This window comes from Boleophthalmus pectinirostris, unplaced genomic scaffold, assembly GCF_026225935.1.
Source record: "Boleophthalmus pectinirostris isolate CB_2022bp ecotype Guang Dong unplaced genomic scaffold, ASM2622593v1 HiC_scaffold_14, whole genome shotgun sequence".
In the NCBI taxonomy this organism is placed as follows: Eukaryota; Metazoa; Chordata; class Actinopteri; order Gobiiformes; family Gobiidae; genus Boleophthalmus; species Boleophthalmus pectinirostris.
The window spans coordinates 21,761,610-21,780,973 of NW_026571047.1; the positions used below are offsets into that span (position 1 = coordinate 21,761,610).

General features: G+C 38.0%; 1 protein-coding gene and 1 pseudogene across 1 annotated transcript in view; both read right to left on the reverse strand.

Annotated features, from left to right (window-relative positions):
- The window catches only part of sdk2b (sidekick cell adhesion molecule 2b), a 277,914-nt gene that overhangs the window by 165,369 nt on the left and 93,181 nt on the right, over nt 1-19,364 (reverse strand). The window contains exons 6-10 of the mRNA XM_020918287.2: nt 17,681-17,871; nt 11,030-11,113; nt 8,239-8,433; nt 2,435-2,551; nt 89-256 (exon numbers count right to left, since the gene is read on the reverse strand). Of these exons, the coding sequence (XP_020773946.2) occupies nt 89-256; nt 2,435-2,551; nt 8,239-8,433; nt 11,030-11,113; nt 17,681-17,871 (755 nt within the window). The remainder of the gene's footprint in view (nt 1-88; nt 257-2,434; nt 2,552-8,238; nt 8,434-11,029; nt 11,114-17,680; nt 17,872-19,364) is intronic.
- LOC129407946 (5S ribosomal RNA) lies at nt 12,324-12,441 on the reverse strand (annotated as a pseudogene).

The following is a 19,364-nucleotide window of genomic DNA, read 5'->3' on the forward strand; positions in this document are numbered from 1 at the left end:
CCTTATACATTATGATCGAACCTTTTCCTCCACCCCTTCACACCTGCCCCTTTTTTACCCCTTCCTACCCCTCTCATCTCTCACTTACCCCACACCACCAGGTCAGCAGAGGCCTCGTCGATGCCCCTGGAGTTACTGGCCATGCACGTGTAGGTCCCGGCGTCGGAGATGTGTGAGGGGGAGATGAGGAGACTGCCTGACTCCAGCAGTGTAAAGCGGGGCAGCTGCACAGATCCGCTGGCTAACACACGCTCACCTTCAGCCCAGGCGGAGAGATAAGAGAGAGGGGGTATTAATCACAGAGGACATCCGGACAGAGCAGGAGCTGTGACAGTACAGCGCGACGCATGGTGAAGCAGGCTAATCAGGTTTATTTGTGTAGAGGTATTCATAACTGGACGATGCTTGAATTATAAACATGGGAAAAGTATGGGACTGTAAGGGATGTGGAAGCAGTAACTTTGAAATGAAATGCAAGGTACTGTATGAAGCCTTAACTGTTGATGCTTTAAAGATCCTATATTACGCAAAATTGACTCTTGTGAGCTTTAAGTCATGTTAGAATGTTGTTACCTCTTCAAAAATATACCTGGAGTTGAGTTTTGTTTCATTCACAGGTTTGAGTGATCCTTTATTATTGTCTGTCTACATCTCAAACCTCAAAATGCTGCTGTTCCACCTTGTGATGTCATGAAGCTGGAGTTAACAGCTATATATTTTTTTAGTAGACATGGGCAGTTCTACTAGCCTGATTCATCAGCCGGTTTTACTTTGTGGAAACCGTCTGACCTCGCAGCATTAGGATTCATTCGCTCGACATTAGTACTTTTTTTATTTAACCAATCGCTGCTATTTGGTTGTGGCATATTTAATGCCCCAAATCCTGTAGGAAGAAGGACAATAACGTCTTTCCCCTTGATAAAATTCGCCAAACATTCTCTTTGTTCCAGTTTTAAATCCTCGATCTCGGGAATCATTGCCAACACAGAATGTATGTCTTCATCTACATCTATCTCGACCGCTTTGTTTACTGTTGTGTTGTACCACAAAAGGCGCTTGAGTTTGACGTCATGGCTTCACAGCTCTTCACTGATTGGCCAGTGCGTGGTCTACAACTTCCACGGTTCTTGCAAACCGTCTAGTGTATTTTGGTTCCTGACCTAGTCACTGGAGACTAATTAAATTGAGCGGAGGCACTAGGTGGCGCCAGTCTGGCTACAGTTCCACAGCTGAAATCATCCAAATGATTCTAGTGAAGGTGTATGGAGTTAAAAATACAGTGGAGCACTTCCTGTATTACTACATGAAATCACAAGGTGGAGCAGTTTGAGTTTTCAATTCGAGACAAGAACTAGGAAGGATCTGTGAATGAAACAAAGCACAACTCCAATCCCACAAACTGTAGTCACATTAGAAACTGCTTTGCCAGAGTTTGTATATAAAAGACACATAAAACTTTTTCTCATTCTCAGTATATGAATAGGTCAGGAATTCCCTCCCTGAGCTGCAGCGGCTGCACTAGCACTGATTCATGATGTCTGCAGGTGCTGGGGTTTAGGCAGTGACTATTCTGATCAGAGAAGCATTTTAGGTTTAAACCAGCTGTTTTTTTTTTTTTTTTTTGTCTTAGGAAGTCATAACCCAAAGGAGAGACTGTAAGGCTCATTCTGCTTTCTGATTGAATAATCATCTAGAGAATTAAAACACGAAATTACAACAAAAACAATTTGGCCATCATGTCCAATATTTTTGTAATTAAGAATAAATCAACATCACAATTATTAACAGTAAAAGCTGTAATTGGTTGGATCATGCCTCATGAGGACATTTGAAATACAAATCTTACGTACCCTATTTTTAAATATTAAGCTCAAACAGAACTACTCTGAAAATGTCTTTTTTAAAACTTATCAGGTTTTTTATGTTGTTTTCAGATTTATTATCAATTTACTAGTCCTGAGACTGTTTAATTCTAGTCTAGAGGTAGTTCATTTTAATATAACTTGTCAAGGAAAATTATTTTGCTGCATGGACAGATAATTTCATAATTTTTAAGTCTTTTTCTGATAGATTTAAGTGTTTAGATCTTAAATTTTGGCCATGTTTTTTTGCAGTGTATGTTAAGACAGTCAAAAATAAACAGCACATTTTTAGAAGAGGAAATTTTGTATTACAATATATACTATAGTGCATGGTCCTGCACTCCGATGTAGAGAATAGTAAAAAGTATCCACTAAATGTTCATAGGTTAAGTATAGATGGCTACCTAAAGTTCAGTTCTTACTGGCAAACACTTACTACACAATGTCTCTTTTGTGTGGTTTTTGAACTACAAATATCAGAGAAACTAACCTAACCTAACAGCAGATTGATCTTGATAAGTACTCTGTCTGTGTCCTAAGTGTACTTCATATTACAGATCCAGAGCAGATACCTTTCTGCCAGGTGATGGCCGGCCGGGGAGCTCCGGAGGTCTCACAGTGTAAAATGACAGACATCCCATCGATCACTGTGCTATCCGAGGGTCCGGTCGTAATATTTGGAGCAATGCCTGCAGGACACAGACAAAGTGCGGTTAGGACAGAGGAGACAGGAGCTAGGGAGTATGTGAAGTGGACTTAATAGGAGTCTGAGGAGAGATTAGTGTTTAGGTGATGTCTTTGTCACACTAATTCTTCACAGATTGACAAGGATTTCACCTCAGAGTCTTAAGTCATAGAAGTGCTGTTGTTAAAGCTGTATTACGGAACTTTTCTCTTATAAAAGATACAGTATATACATGTGAATACCAGAGCTGTGCCAAAGCGTTTGTGAGAACAAGAAACAAGAAAATTAGATACAATAGGAAAAAAATGACTTATTTCAGTTTTAAATGCATTGTGTAACTTTTCGGTGATCAGTTAACTGCGTGTCTCCATGGAGCTTTTATGACTTTGCCTGAACATTCCAGAGTATGGCATTAAAGAAAGATAAGCATTCTTTCAATTTCAAGTGTTTTTGTCATAAAAACAAACTTTCTTATTGAGAACGGGGATAGATTTCTTGCCACAGATTTGCAATTTGGTCTGCCAGCTTCACCTGCTTGCCTCTGTAGAAAAAGACCTATTTAATGCCATACTGTGGAACATTCCAGGCAAATAAATTATTTTCATTAAGTTGGTGGCAAGTCTTTGACCAGAAAACGAACATAATTCACCTTTAAAAAGTAGTACGAACTCACATTACCTATGAAATTTCCATCGATTTTAGTTTTGATGCCATATTGAAGGAAAAAAGTAAAATCTAAACCAACACAATGGCAAAACCAGAACTTTATGGTTAATGTCTAGCCTGATTCATCAGCCGGTTTCACTTCGTAGAAACTGTCTGACCTCACAGCATTAGGATTCGTTCACTCGACTGTAGGTGGGTAGTTTTTTTTATTTTTTATTTAACCAATCGCTGCTATTTGGTCGTGACGTATGTAAATTAATCTTTTAGCAAATCCCGTAGGAATAAGGACAATAACATCTTTCCCCTTGTTAAAATTCACCAAACATTCTCTTTGTTCCAGCTTTAAATCCTCGATCTCGGGAATTGTTGCCAACACAGAATGTATGGCTCTTCGCTGATTGGCTGGTGCCCGAACTCGCACGTCCGGGGTTTTTGCGAACCGTTTAGTGTATTCTGATTCCTGACCTAGTCGCTGGAATCGCTACCATATGTCAGGATTTCTAAACATGGATTAAACTAACTCTGAATTGTGGATAAATAAGACCTAATTGAAAACTGAATGACTAAACCAGGGTCAGAACAGCAGGTCTACAAGAGGACTGGGTGTAAATCAGCTGAACTTGTACTAAATATAAACCAAGTCCAATTTAGGTCTTAAACCAAAACTTTAAAAATGTGTTTTACATAAATACCAAGACTACAACATAGAGCTATAACAAATGTGACAAATGGCAAAGTGCACGGACTTATAGGTGATCTGCAATAAATCAAAGTTTATGGATCGTCAGAAAGGAAACTGTAAAAAACGTTGTAGCTCCCAAGAGAAAAATTGTGAAATTGTTGGGGAATAAGTCTGGCACCAAATCAGGACACACGTAGCGAGTGGGGGAAGGGGAAGAGGAGAGGAGAGGAGGAAAGGAGCTAGGAGCTAGGAGAAAAAGGCTGTCAGGGCGGAGAAGTGGGACAGAGGAGAGTAGAGGAATATCATGAATCCTGATAAGAGCCTGGAGTGACGGCTGAGGCAATACAGACAAAGTGAAGAAAATTAGATGTCAAAAAAAATACCAAATTGGAGCAGGGTGGGTACAATGATTATGGACAGTTTAAAGACACTGGGTTCACTTAGCTTAGGTTGTAAAGAGAATAGTAGGGCATAGAGTAGAGAAAAAACATAAAAACACGATCATTTTTAGACTGTGCAATGTCATAATAATGAAATACATGGTACACTTGCTCAGTATTGGAAAAAAATATGGTAATACTAAGAGAGTAACTGAGAATACTGTAAATGGGACCATGTACAGTTCAAGATACACCATGTACTTTTCTGGTGGAGGGTCCAAAACTTGCTTGTGTCAATGGAGATGTTATTGCTTTGCCCAAAATAAACTTACCTCCATCGAGACAAACAGGTAGCGCAACCAGGCAAAGTTACAAGTCAGATCTGTGGCGAGGTATGCCCACTCACAATAGCAATGCATGTTTTTCCAAGGCATTTTTCAGCAATAAAAACACGTGTAAGTGAATAAATGTGTACTGTGGAACATTTCAGCCAAAGCAATAACATATTCTTATTGTGGGCGGGGTCTCTTCTCCACAGATCTGACCTGTAGCTGTAATCTTACTGGCGACATCACCTGCTTGTCTGCATGTGCAAAGATAAATTTAAAGGGACAGTTTGGCATTTTGGACATAGGAGCTCATTTCCTAGTGAGCCAGAGTACTGTAGATGTGTGGAGCCCCTTTTAAAATATTCCATCCATTCCTTGTATTTGCAGAGGTCGCTGGTGCTAGACTAGTGCATGTCAATGGCCATAGTTATCCTGCCACTAAAAACAGTCTTACTCACTCCACAAACACCTGAAACAAATCTATTATTACACCAGACTGTCCATGTAAATGTCTGTCTTGATAAAATAATGTTTGAAATAAAACTAACCTTGCATCGCATGAATCGTGGCATGTTGAGGGACTATTTTCTCATATATCAGTCCGCCGCTGCCAAGCTTTCTATCAGGAAGTACAACTCACTGCTGCTGCTCAGACATAAATCCTTCAAATGCAAGGTTGGTTTTACTTCTAAAATTATTCTATCAACACAGACATTTACATGGACAGTCTGGCGTAATAATAGATTTACTTCGGGTGTTTTGTGGAGTGGGTAAGACTGTTTTTAGTGGCAGGATAACTATGGCCATTGACATGCACTAGCCTAGCATCAGCGACCTCTGCAAATACAAGGACTGAATGGAATATTTTTAAAAAGTGTCTCCACACGTCTCCAACACTCTGGCTCACTAGGTTATTGCAACTAAATAAAATTAAATAAAAGTTTGAGTCGTTACAATACTTCTATAACTGAATGTTTGTAGTGATATTCAGGGTTCCCGCTCTTTTTCACTGACAAAATTTCTAAACTTTTCCATAGCTTTTTCATGACCTAAAGTGAATTTTCCATGACTTTATGGCACTTACATGTATAGAATTGATCAAACTTTTAGGACTAAATATGAAATGTTAACTCTTTCCACTCACCTTATGGTTTGTTATTATAGTTTTTAAACAATCAAAATACTGTCAGTGCATTTATTGTCGTCTCTTTAAACAAAAGGTGCAGACGTTCAGAAATAATCATAATAGCCTCATGATAACATAACAAACGCTGTAGTTACGTGAAAAAGATACTCAAATTCCATGACTTTTCCAAAACATTAATTACATTTACAAAATTCCATGACTTTTCGAGGCCTGGTAAATGCCATTTTCAATTTCCATGACTTCTACAGGATTTCCATGACCTTGGGAACCCTGAATATTAACATTATCATCTGTACAAATTCAATGTAAACTATTTTAACAACAATAACTTTACTTGACAATCTTTCTTTATATTTAGAAGTCTCAAGATGCTCAAACATTTTATGATGAAACAGTGCATCTTACCTCCTCCTGTAACCAGCTCTGAGAGTTTGAGTGTTTGAGCATTTGAGTGTTTTGTGTTTGAGACTAAGTGAATAATGTGTCTTGTTCAGCAGCAGCAGTGGGAGGCCTCTATAACAGTTACAACGTCTCAGCGGGAACCAGGAAGTGTCAAAACTAACTCACTCTTCTCTCTTTCAACACAAGACTCGGCTTTTGTTTCGTTTTATTACCTATTACACGTTTTGCACTTTGTGTCAGTCATTTTACTGAAAGGAAATTCAATTAGTTAAAAAATAAATAAATAAAATAAGAAACCGACGAAGAACAATACCCCTCGCCCCTAACTTTGTTAGTGGCGAGGGCCAAAAATCCTCATTTGACATATTTTGGCAAGTCATGGAGAGATTTTCTTTGAAACCCGGTGTAAAAATCTATAATGTTTTAATGAACTATACGATATTGTGTACTATTATTTTTCATTGATCCTTTATCCGCACTTGGGACTCGCAAATACTGGTAAGTAATATTCTAATATTCTCCATTAACAGGCCGACAAGAGTAGTGCTACCTCAAAAAAATACACTAACCACATATTCACTAATTATATCTTGTCCCACAAAATAATCTACGAATAAAAGTTTAGAGTAGCTGAAACAGTACACTGGACATGTTAATCTCAATAAACTACCCAAAGTAAAGTTTAAATCATGTTTGTTCAGGTCAAAGTTGTGAGCCAGAGTAAAGCTGCACTATGCAAATTTTCCGGTGGCGCATTTGTCACCTACTTGTTTCCATGGAGATGCTTTTGCTTTGCCTTGAAAAATTATTTCAGTGAGCCAGTGTTCTGTCAAAATGGGCTGCCCCATCAAAATGAGCTACCCACAGCCTAAATCAACAGCAATGTCTATCGATTCATGCTACCCGTCAAAATAAGCGACCTTATGTTTTTCCGTTTACCGTTGTATCGATCCAATAAAGCCAAACCCTGACCCAACATATTTTTTTGGATTAGAGACACGGGTTTGCGCTTGGTGATCAAACTTTAACCTTAGTTATGTACAATTTCAACTCATTTATATGAATATGTGTAGGTAGTTCAATTCGACAGTCATATTATGCTCAAATAGGGGTCTGACTAAAGGTAGCACATATCGACAGGCCAATTTAGCCATCGAATAATGCTCACATTGTAGAAAACACACATTTTTCATTCATTTAGATGAATTTGGACAGAGGTAGCTCATTTCCATGGGCCTATATCTTCTATCAAATAAGGCTCCTACTATATAAGAGAAAGAAATTACTGGAAATTATAACATTAAATAAATATCATAGGCTACAGTGTGAATTTCCTATTATAATATAGTGATATTTTATTTATACAGTGCCTTTCTAAACAAAGTTACAATGTTTTCTACACATGGAAACAAAAATAAAATGTAATGTAATGAAACTGATAACGGTAAAATCCAAAACTATTTATCATCTAACGTAGGTGTTCTGCCGCAAATCTAACACACAAATGTCATTGCTTTACTGGTCAAATATATATTCAATAAAACCAATGCAGTTTTAAAATGTTACTTGTTACTCAACTTTTGCCTCTGGAGCTCAAATCGACTGCATTTAAACTGTAACAGCGCCTATGGGTTGTGCACACGCGTAATAGTGCGAGGTAGCTCAAATCGACAAGACACCAGCTCCCCTCTCCATAGATCTGGGGTCTTATTTATAAATTGTGCAAAAACATTACGTGCGTGACTTTCCACATTAATGTTGTCATCTATAAAAAGCCGACTTGATGTGGAAATGTGTGGTTGTTTGAGGAACGTCTGTGAAAGTTTGTTCCCACATACACTAGTAGTAAAAAATTCTACGTATTATTTTTTTTTTTTATAAATGAGTCCAAGTTTCATAGATAAGTTTCATGCCATGCTGTGGAACATTCGTAAAGCAGGAACATTTCCATGGAGACAAGCAGGTGGCAGTCCCTCCATCAGCAGTGTTACAGTAAAGTAAATATACAGGACAAGGAAAGACGGAGCTAGTAAAAGAAAGAATAGCCAGTAATTCAATCACGTCACAGTAAACTCTATTACTCACTTGTTACAGCCAGGTAGGTGTTGGTTTGCACTTCTCCGGCCCCATTCCGAGCGAAACATTGGAACATTCCGGTGTCGTCAGGCAGGAGGCCGTTCACCTGGAGGCTGCCCCCCGCCAGCACCCTGTATCTGGGCGTCTTCACCGGGTCGATGGGTGCTGCGTCTTTGTACCACACCATGTCCGGCTGTGGGACCCCTGTGGAGAGGAAGGACGGGGAACAGTCAAGACATGGCCTGCACAACGTGAGGCAACTATGCTGGAATGTGCTTTAGCTGTGGAGGAATTAAAGGGAAGAATAAAGGAGATTTAGAAGTAATAAATAGGGATGCACTGATGATCCGATCAGCTTTCTGCAAATGTTTACATCTTTTGTTCCAGGATATCATTTCAGTTATCTGCAATTGTTTTTACTTGCATGAAAATAAGTTACATAAAATATTTAATGTTTTAAGAAAAGAAAGTCTCCTTTTGCTCTCTGCTCTGGTATCTGTGAATATTGAGCGAGGGGGTGCCCAAACTTTTTGCCAAAGTGTTAGCATGCTGAAGGCTGAGCCCAATTATGGTTTGCATTCTAAAGTTTGTCTGCAAAGAAATGTATGATTAAATTGTCCTCACTGACTGTGCTTTTTAGATGCTCTTGCCAGCAAAAACTAACAGTCTTTTCAGTCTTAAATTGAGTAAAATCTCAGCACCACTGATATAGTCTATAGCAGGGGTCACCAACACAGTGGCCCCCAAGTACTACATGAGTCGCCCACAGGCCGGTTCTAAAAATAGTGCAACTCATTATTCGGCTGCATTTAAAATTTAATTTTATTCTGTTGCTATTCTTTTTTAATCACCCTTTCAGTTATATAGATTTAAAAATGGCAATATTTTAAAAATCTGTTCATTATACTTGAAGTTTAGATAAGCAATTTAGACACACAAGCTTTTTATTTATTTTTTTTAGCGCTTACAGCACTTAAGTTTCTTTTTTGTAAAAGTGAACATGTGCGCAAAGCTGAATTAAAAAGGTTATAATGTCAAACGGGCTGATGTGCCTCTACATTGGTTATGGTTTATATGTTGTAAAGTTGCGTTTATATAGAAGATTTTAAGTAAGAATCTGTTGCAGTGTAGAACCTGTACAATAGTGTTTGGAAATGTTGGGTTTGATGTGTGCAGTGGATTGTGGGATTATACCTCAGAGCTCCTTACCACTGGAGTGTCCTCTACTAAAGGAGCTCATGGTTGTATTTTTCCTGGTTTATTAAATATATCATTTATGCACTTGCACATTTGTAAGATGATGTTAAAAAAATGGGATACTACATTTATAACCAGGATACTGATGTGCATATAAACACAGTCAAAGAAGATAATTGCTAACACTGTACTGTACTTGAGATGAATAAAGTTAAAGTGCTGAACACTGATCTCTGTTTCCCACCTCGCTGTCATTGTTAATAATTACTGTGAGAAATCATTAAAGTGATCAGTGTCTTCACATAGATGATTATCATTAATCATTATTAATAATCTATAACTAAAGGCAAACTGAGCAAATGTGTTATTTCAGAAGAGTGCATCAAACTTCATATGACTCAGTGCCCATGAAGTGGCTCTCAGTTTCAAAAAGACCCATGGACTATAGTATATCCTTTCAAAGTCTAAACAGAAGTATGAAACTGGAAAAAGCTGAAATGATGTTTCTCTGCTTATTTATACATTTAAAACAGCAGAATGTGTTTCGATCTATACTTTTCAGCTATTCTGTTCATATAATCAAAATGATATGTTTTATGATTAATAGTAGTAAAGTTTATTTCATTTATTTTTTGACAAAGGTAATCATTTACTGTGTCTGCGTGTAAATAGCTATAATTACAGACCACTATTTGAAGTTTCATCTGATTTGATGTCAGTACGTGTCAGGCAAATCAAGGAGAAGTGAAAGGGACAAGAAGAAAACTCATTCATGAACTGCTTTTCAAACATTGTTCAACTTTTCATTCACAATTCTTATAACTGTACCAATGAACCTTATGTGCCCTGTTCTCGGAATTAGCAACATTTCTGCCATCTTCACTATATATATATACACTAATGATGTACTTTCTGTAAAACAAAAGAGCATTGTTTGTGAAATGTAAAGACAGTTCAACCTTTATACAGCGCGCATATCAAAGTTAATTTGCTTCTTTGAGATTTTAATGAGGATTAAAAATAAAACATGTATAGTGCTATAATTCTTCAACCATATCATCTACCTTTCTTTTCAAACTTCTTAATTAATTAGCCACAATATTATGAATTATATTGGATTTCAAGTGTTATATTACAGTTTGTGGCGTTGGCAGAGTGGTTAGCCCTCAGTTAGAGCAGATTTGATTTTGACACCAGCTAAAGATCAAGTCTGGGTGGAGTTTGTAATACAGTCATCCCATAGTTAATTCATTGTCTATTTGAAGTAGGATTTAACATTATAAAATGATAGAAACATGCACATTGTACACCTTTAAGATGGTCTTGTACTTTAGGATGTAATGGAAATGTATAATTTATTTGGATCCATAAAGAAAATTGAAAAATGATCAGTAAAAATTTTAACAGTAGGGAAAAAATCAATAGTGCATGTATCAAAATACTACAGATTGTAACTTGACATTGCCTGCTTGACTCCATGGAGATAGATGGAGTTTAAAGCATGCTGTGTAACATCTAGGAAAAAGCAATAACATCTCCATGGAAACAAGCATGTGGCAGAACTTCCATCAGAAAAGCTACTTAGTATTTAGTGTATAAATACCTCTGGCCTGACAGGGAATATCCACCACCTTCTCCATCTCGGCGGTGATGTGTTTCTCAGGCTCCTTCACAAACTGCGGTGGTTCTGTGGGACAAAAACAAAACAGAAACACACTTTTAATCTCACGTTCACATTCATTTGTTGATTTAAAGAACACATATTGTACTTGAGCCTGCTGTATTAGTAGGGTTGGGTGGTAAGAAAGTATTACAGTATCCTGCGGTATCAAAAAGTAAGCAATGGTATTCAGTTTCATTACCATCATTTCAAAAATCTGCAGCACATACGGACTTAATATAATAATATAATTTATTGATACCTAAATTAGTTTGCTCAGCATAAATGAATGTGTAGTTATATTCAATTAAATTCTATCACGATTTAAAACTAATAGTAGTTTATAATGTTTTTTTAAAACATGTGTGGAGAGATGATGTTTTGATTAGTTCATTCCGTTGTCACGTGATGCTCATAAGGGAAAGGAAGTCCGGCCACAAGCGAGTTGGTTCCAGTTTAGCAGCATTTTGGCTTCACACATTTTGGCGCACATTTGTTTACATTTTACAGAAACAGAACTTAAAACCACATGGCTCATTTGCATAAACTGTAAAGCTCTGGACACGAAAGGACATGACTCAGTGGATTATATGTGTTCTTTCTGCGACAGAGAATGTGCTGCTGACAGTGAGTCTGTTCTGTGCGTGTATCGCATCATACGCATAGACCGCATAGCGGTTAGGGCTTATGTAAGTAAACATTTTAGTAATACACTAAGAAGGTATACCCTGGTAAAATCCTGAGAAGGTTTAACGGTATCAAAATTTGGATACCGCCCACCCCTACTATATAGTTATAATCTATGACACCCGTAGATCCTTATGTTCTTCATCATGTTAATATGCTCTTTTGAAATTGCAATATTCATCTAAAACACTAAATAAAATTAATAAAAGAGACAAGTCTGCTTATTTCCACATTAGAATATGGGGGTATAGTAAGTAAGTAAGTAAGTCTTTATTTATATAGCGCTTTTCACAGACATTTTTTGTCACAAAGATGCTTTACAGAGCAGTATTCAGCATTATCCATTCACTCTGTACCTGGTGATGGTAAGCTACTATTGTAGCCACAGCTGCCCTGGGGCAGACTGACAGAAGTGCGGCTACCATGCCAATTGGCGCCAACGGTCCCTCCGACCACCACCATCACTCACGCACACACCAATTTCATACTAGACAATGTGCGTGAAGTGTCTTGCCTAAGGACACAACAGCGTTTTTTTGCCACTGGCTCTTCCCTGTGGCACCTGATGTTCCCAGTGGTCTCCCATCCAAGGACTAACCAGGCCCGGCCTTGCTTAGCTTCTGAGATCTGATGGGATCAATCTTTTACAAGCCGGTATGGCCACGTAGTAGTTACATAGTGGGTGTAATGTTTACTTATTGGGTGTTATAGGGTCGGTGGTCTACACTATTATGCATTTTTAATATACTCTGCAGTTGTGGTGATGCTTTAATGTAATTTAGTTGTGATTTTATATGAAAAGGACAATAAAGAATTTAATTGTATTGACTGAACTGGTTGATCGAGAATATGGCGTCTTGAAAATAAGCGATTAAAGATTATAAACATGCACGAATCACTCCAAAACAACGTCAAGAGGGTAAATGAGAAGAAGAAACAACTAAAAGCTCTGAAAAGTCGATTTTTGCATAATAGGTGAAGGAGTCTGGAGCTAGTAGTGCTATAAAAAACAACTATCTGACCTATAACTTGACCTTGTAGCGTCACCTGCTTGTCGCCATGGAAATCGATAAGTTTAATGCCATACTGCTGAACATTCCAGGCAAAGCAATAACATCTCCATGGAGACAAACAGGCGGCAGCGCTGCAGTTTTCCTCAGAGGTCAGATGTTCTGAGTTCTGACTTGTAAATTCAGGCGTCCTACTTGGAAACTCAGACAACATTTCAGAACCCCAACATGGCTGCTCCCTGCGTTTGCATAAATTTTGATATCCGACAGTTAAAATATTGATTGTACTTCTGTTATTTTCCCTTTAGTTGTTCCCTCCTGTCGCCTGCAGCCACTGAGCCTCTTCTGTTATAAATGCGCCATTATGGTCTGTTATGCTAATGGTTACACAGAGCTAATGACAACAAAATCACAAAATCTCTCTCCAACATTAATTTACAATTGTAATAACAATGTCTGGGTTAATGAATGAACTTAAACTAATTATCTTTTTGGCCAACTGAACACTTTCAATCTAGTTTTATTGCTAGTTTTATGTCACATTATATTGTACATTACACTGTAAAGTATTGCCCATTGTTTTTCCAAAGTGGCCACTGGAATACAGAAACTCTGAGAAAATGTTACTTTGAGGTTCCGGCCTTCAAGGATAAATGGAACACAGCATTACCCTTCACCAGAAAAGTTACACATGCCTCTTTAAAAGTCATTTATTACAAAAAATTGACTCTTGTGAGCTTTAAGTCATGTTATAATGTTGTTAGTTCATCAAAAACAAACCTGGAGTTGTGTTTTGTTTCATTCACACATTTGAGTCATCCTTTATTATTAGTCTGTCTACATCTCCAAAGCTCAAAATGCTTTCTTCCACCCTGTGATGTCATGAAGAGGTACTTAACCACTTACCTTTTATTCGGTAGAGATAAACAATTCCAGGGCTGAAATCATCCAACTGATTCTACATTGCAAAAAACAAAATCTAGCCAAGTTCAGATGACTCGAATTAAGAAAGTTTCATCATGTTTTGAGTAAATTTCATTTGACAAGTAAAATTATCTGCCAGTGGAACAAGACTTTTTGTACTTAAAATATGAAAATAACATCTTGCCAGACTTAAAATAATAAAAACAAAAACTTTTTGCACTTAAGAAACAAAATCTAATGTTGCTTGAATTAAGAAAAACACACTTATTCCACTGGTAGATCATTTTGTGTGTCAAGTTGAATCAACTCAAACTATAACAGTGACTCTTTATCTGCACTTGTAAATATTCATATAGTTTAATGCAAAATGTCTGAAAAATGCAAAAGCTCATTGTGTTAGATTAGAAGAGGGGGGTGGGATTAAATAAGTTTTCTTTTTTCCATTCCTTTTTGAGCCAATTTTTAAATTTTTATTTATTTTTTCGGTTGTTGTTATTTCTGCTATGATTTCATTAATGTTATATGTTCCATTGTAAAATAATGTAAATTTCTTACCGGCCCAAAATAAATACATAAAATCAAAATCAGAGTAAAATGTTCTCAATTTAAGTAATTTTTATTTAGCTAGATATAGTTTAGTTTTTTCCCAGTGTAGTAAATGTGTATGGACTCTAAAAACACAGTGGAGCACTTTCTGTATCACCACATGACATCACAATTTAGAACACAGTGTTTTCTGTTTGAGAGAAGAACTCAGCCTAAATATGCAGGATTTACGCATTAAATGTGTGAATGAAACAAACCACAACGCTAGGTACCGTATTTTCCGGGCTATTAGACGCGCTCTTAAGCCTCCAACTGCGCGCGCCACAATCCAGAGCGCCCTATACACAAATCCACTCGGGTGTCCCAGCACGACTTCAGTAAACTACAAAGCCGCAAACACACACGGAGCAGACAGCGACCGCACAGTGAAAAACACCCACAGACACACTCATCACACACCGACGAGGAACGGAACGGAGGAACGAACCGAAAAAGCGAGTGCAATGTGCCACTTCTAGACACAACTGAAACAACTGAGTCACTGCGAACACGCCGACAATCCAGCGGTCCCAGACAGCACCCTCCCTACAGTGATAGTCGTATTATTATTCTATTAGTATTAAAATAAGGTAAGAAATAGGGTCAGACAGGCTCATATTAGGTAGAAGGAGGGGGGAGGGGTTTTCAAGAGGGACGACAACCTTCAAGATGGACTGGACCACCCTGTTCAAGGTAAAACGCAGTTCTTACGCTGATTAACCCTGTTTCAAATTCACAATTGAACAAAGCCCAGAGTCACCGTGAATGCGCCAAACAAAGTCCTACTAACCCATCGAACTGCTGTGTTTCGTTTAATGCGCCTTATAGTCCGGTGCAGTTTATTTGTGAGAAAAGTTCGAAAATAGACCATTCAACAATCCAAAGCGCCCTATAGTGCAGAAAACACGGTATGTTTTTGATGAGAAAACAACATTATAACATATAATAGATCAGAAAATAGCACAATATGAGACCTTTAAATAGACATTTCTAAATGCAAAACCTGCTGAAGGCTATGATACAATTTGAAACACAGCCACTAACATTCTGCGCACACACAAATTCATTCCTACACGACTCCAATACAAGTCACACGGCATCTAGGTTACGGAAATCTTTAATTACTTTTACCCAATACTTTTGCAGTTTGAAATGAATCCTTTTAACTCATTGCGATTGAGCAGCTCCGGTGTGGTGCCCGTTCACTAAACTTGTGCTTTGAATCGCGTCACAACCTTGAAAACATCAAAGTCCCACAATGAAAGCGACTTGTGCTATGCTATTAAACAGTATCTTGAGGCCAGCCATTAGTCTCCTCTTTTTAAATCAATAGCTCTTTTCCCCTTGCTGCTTTCACAACTGCGCTGCTATGGCTGTGACAACTTTGAGACAAATTATATTTAGATGAATTTTGAATCGATGTCAGAGTGGATCTTACACATTCAAAAGCCACTGGGGGTGAGAAACAATGAACCTATTTTCTGTAAAGATACTTAAGTGAGCTGCTTTCTGTCTCTGGAGTGTCTCTGAGCTCTGGGGCTTTTTCAGGCAAAACAAACCCAAAATAGCTTACATAAGAGTTGTAATGGAGGATTTGGTGGATGGCGTTAAAAGGTGGTTTTACAGCGTTTTGCGTTTCGTACCTGTTTTACATTTCTCTGCATTTTAAAATGAATTCAACTGGAAAGAATACAATAGTTTCATATATGTTTATGTTTGAGCATTTTAAAACAATTAAAAACAAGTATTTGGAAAGTCTGAAATATAATGTCGTAGAGAATTGGAATTTCAGCTATCAAAATATTAATATAAGTTATGGCAATATTCAACAACAATTCAACATGAACCACAGTAAAAATCATTGCACTAATGTACATTGTCTTACATTCTACACATGGATATGGGATTAAACCCGTCGGGAGATGGACTAGTGGTCAGCCCATTGGTATTGCAGTGAAAAAAGATGTAATTTTTTGGGATTATAGACTTTTTCTTAGCTCAAAATTCTTCAGTTGTCTTAAAAACATTTTTTTTATGGTTAGCTTTTGCTCATTCTTCTCTGCTCTAGCTACACTCTCTCTGATTGGTCAGAGCTGTCACATGGTACGATTGTTACTGCACATGGTTGGTGGGCTGTTCGGCCACTAGATACGAGAAAACGCTGTGCAGTGAATGGTAGACAAAAAGTCAGTGGGGCCACTCGTTTGTGTTGACAGTTGCGTTGTGTATGTCTGTCATGAGATAACTCCTCTTATTTTGAAGTAGGTTTTGTATTTAATTGTTTTGACATGACTTCATCATCTTACTCTAAGTCACTGAATGTTGAGGATCAAAAACGTTACTTTGAAAAGTTAAAACTCGCCGATAACTGTTGACAATGTTGATGTTGACTTGTTGATACGAATGTTTTTTACCTACCAAAATGGCTGCCACCCCAGACGTTACGTCATTGTGTTTTCTCATATGTAGCTAGCTGCTAAAGGCTAAACTGGTGACACGAAGCCCAGGGATCTAAAAATGGCCGCCCATTCAAGTCAATGGGCCGAGCTCAATAGTGCATGACAAGCACACGCATGGAGCACAGGCTTGTGTATCACGTGATTGTTTTGACCAGAGTGAGAGGGGCTACAGCAAAGCAGAGCAGAGATTAAAAAGCTGTTTTTAAGACAACAAGGATTTTGAGCTGAGAAAAAGTTGATGATCTAGAAAATCCACAAAAAATCTGACAGTTTTGAAAGTTGTAGGTGCCCTGTCAGCCAAACTCGAGCAGTTTGTGATTACATTGTGCTCCATGAGAAAAATCCTTCTGGGCCGGGATTTTTTAAATTTTTTTTTGGTGTAGTACCAATGAGTGGCTCTCACAACTCACAACAGCTACAAGCAGCAACACCTTATCCAGTTATTTTAATAGATCCATGGGTGACACTTGCTCCTGAGCTCAGTCTATTAACTTAAAGGCGCTCTACCAAATGTTTACCTGATCTTAAAAGCATTAAAACAGAACTATGTCATTTTAAACAGTTGCAATGGTCCAAAGTTATTCCCAAATTATTTATTATTATTACCTTTTGCATTCCAAACATCTTAAGTTGTCACACTGATGAGTTTACAAGCCTTTCTTCACAATGTACAGCAATTAATGTGAAGTTTTGCTGCAACAGTAGAGCTAGCAACATTGCTAACAACACTTAGCATGCTAACACACACTCCTTATTATCATCAGGGAGTAAAACACTTTCTAATTACATGCAGACAGCACGTAATGGGCATATTTTGACCTCAAGAATATTTTATAATCTCTCTGTACTGAGGCAAGACAAATTTTGCTCAAATACAGTCAAATCTAAATCCACTAGAGGCCACGCTGAAACCCCGGGCTTGTTCTTACCCAGCACGTGTAGATAAGCTCCGGCGCTGACAGAGGGCACACTGCTGCTGCGGAGAATGGCCTCACACTCGTAGTACCCGGCGTCGGTCACCATGGGGCTCAGGATGGTCAGTCTGCGGCTAAAATCGCTCAGACCAGTGTTCACGATCACGCCATTTTTCCTCCACGTGATGCTCAGTTTAATCAGAGGCCTGTGTCAAAACAAACATGATCAAAAACGTCAGACAGTGAACTTTAAATTGTCCTCTCCGTAGTTTTCACAAAGTTTTATTTTTACCACGGACTTCTCTAACAGTCTCTTTCAGATCAATTAAAATACAATTAACATGCACTGATAGTGGCTCTTTGAATAGCTTTGATTCCCAATGACACATATCAATCAAACTAAAGACTAATTCGATGTTATTTCGCCAGCGTACTGTAATTGTCATTTACTGTCATAACGGACAGCTGGTGAGAGCCGCACAAATGTCCTATCAATAAAATCTGACATTGTCAGCTTGTGGTGGATACGGACAGAATGGCAAAGAGAGTTTTGTATCATGTTTGACAGTGATGTACAAAAGCATAGTTAAAGTTGTGGATGGTTAGATTTGAGCTACAATAGGCCGGGAGCCAGGTTCACCCCTCAGGATGTTTTTTGCTACCCTTTTTTCACTATTATTTCCTTATATCTTGGGCCATCAGGTTGATAGGGACCAACCCTAACTCAGCCCTGTTTGGTCTTAGGGCCCTACAAGCAAGACTAAGTATTAAGTATAAAGGTTCAGTGTGTAACTTTTCTGTTGTGTGACTGGAATGTTCCAAGACTTTAAGAAAAATTGAATAGCGATTTTTCTGGCAGATATTACGATTTCAATTTCAACCACGATTTTTTTCGAATCAAATTTTTGAAAACATTACAGAAACTTAAGTCATACCAGAGTCCTGCACCGACAATCTGACGCTGGACCATTTGCCACATTTGTTTGCATTTTACAGAAATGAAACTTAAAACCACATGGCTCATTTGCGTAAGCTGTAAGTGCTGAAAAAAACTGCTCATTTCTTGTGCTGCTGATGTGGTCAGCTTCTGTCAGACTAAACAACACAACTCAGTGGAATATGAGTGTTCTTTTTGTGACAGAGGATGTGCTGCTGATGGTGAGTCTGTTTTGTGCTTCTGTTGCGTTAAAGATGGTTCATGTTAAACACCAGGTTTATATCCTCACCTCACCAAGTGTTGTGACGATGAATTACTGTGCGGTGCAAAGACCTCGACGCAGTTCCATAAATCAAAAATGAAGGCGACGGCGGCAGTGTGCATTGAGCCGACGCAGAACTAAATTTAAACTATACTTAAAATTAGGCTTTAGGAGCACTTCAAAAAAATGTGGCTTTGACGATCCCAAAATTGTGTTGGATGAAATCGTGATTTTCAGTCCAAAATGATAGATCGCCCTATTCCACAAGTTGTCATTAAACTTTTGTATTGTTATGTACATCAACAGGTGTTTTTATTGTTCAAAAATACCTTGGAAAACATGCTTGCCAAGTCTCCAAGGACATAGATAAATTTAATCCCATACTGTGGAACATTCCGAGCAAAGCAATATCATCATCTCCATGGAAACAAGCAGGTGACAACTCCTAAACCAGAATAGTTATAATAGTGAAAGTTTAAAGGTGCACTGTATAACTTTCT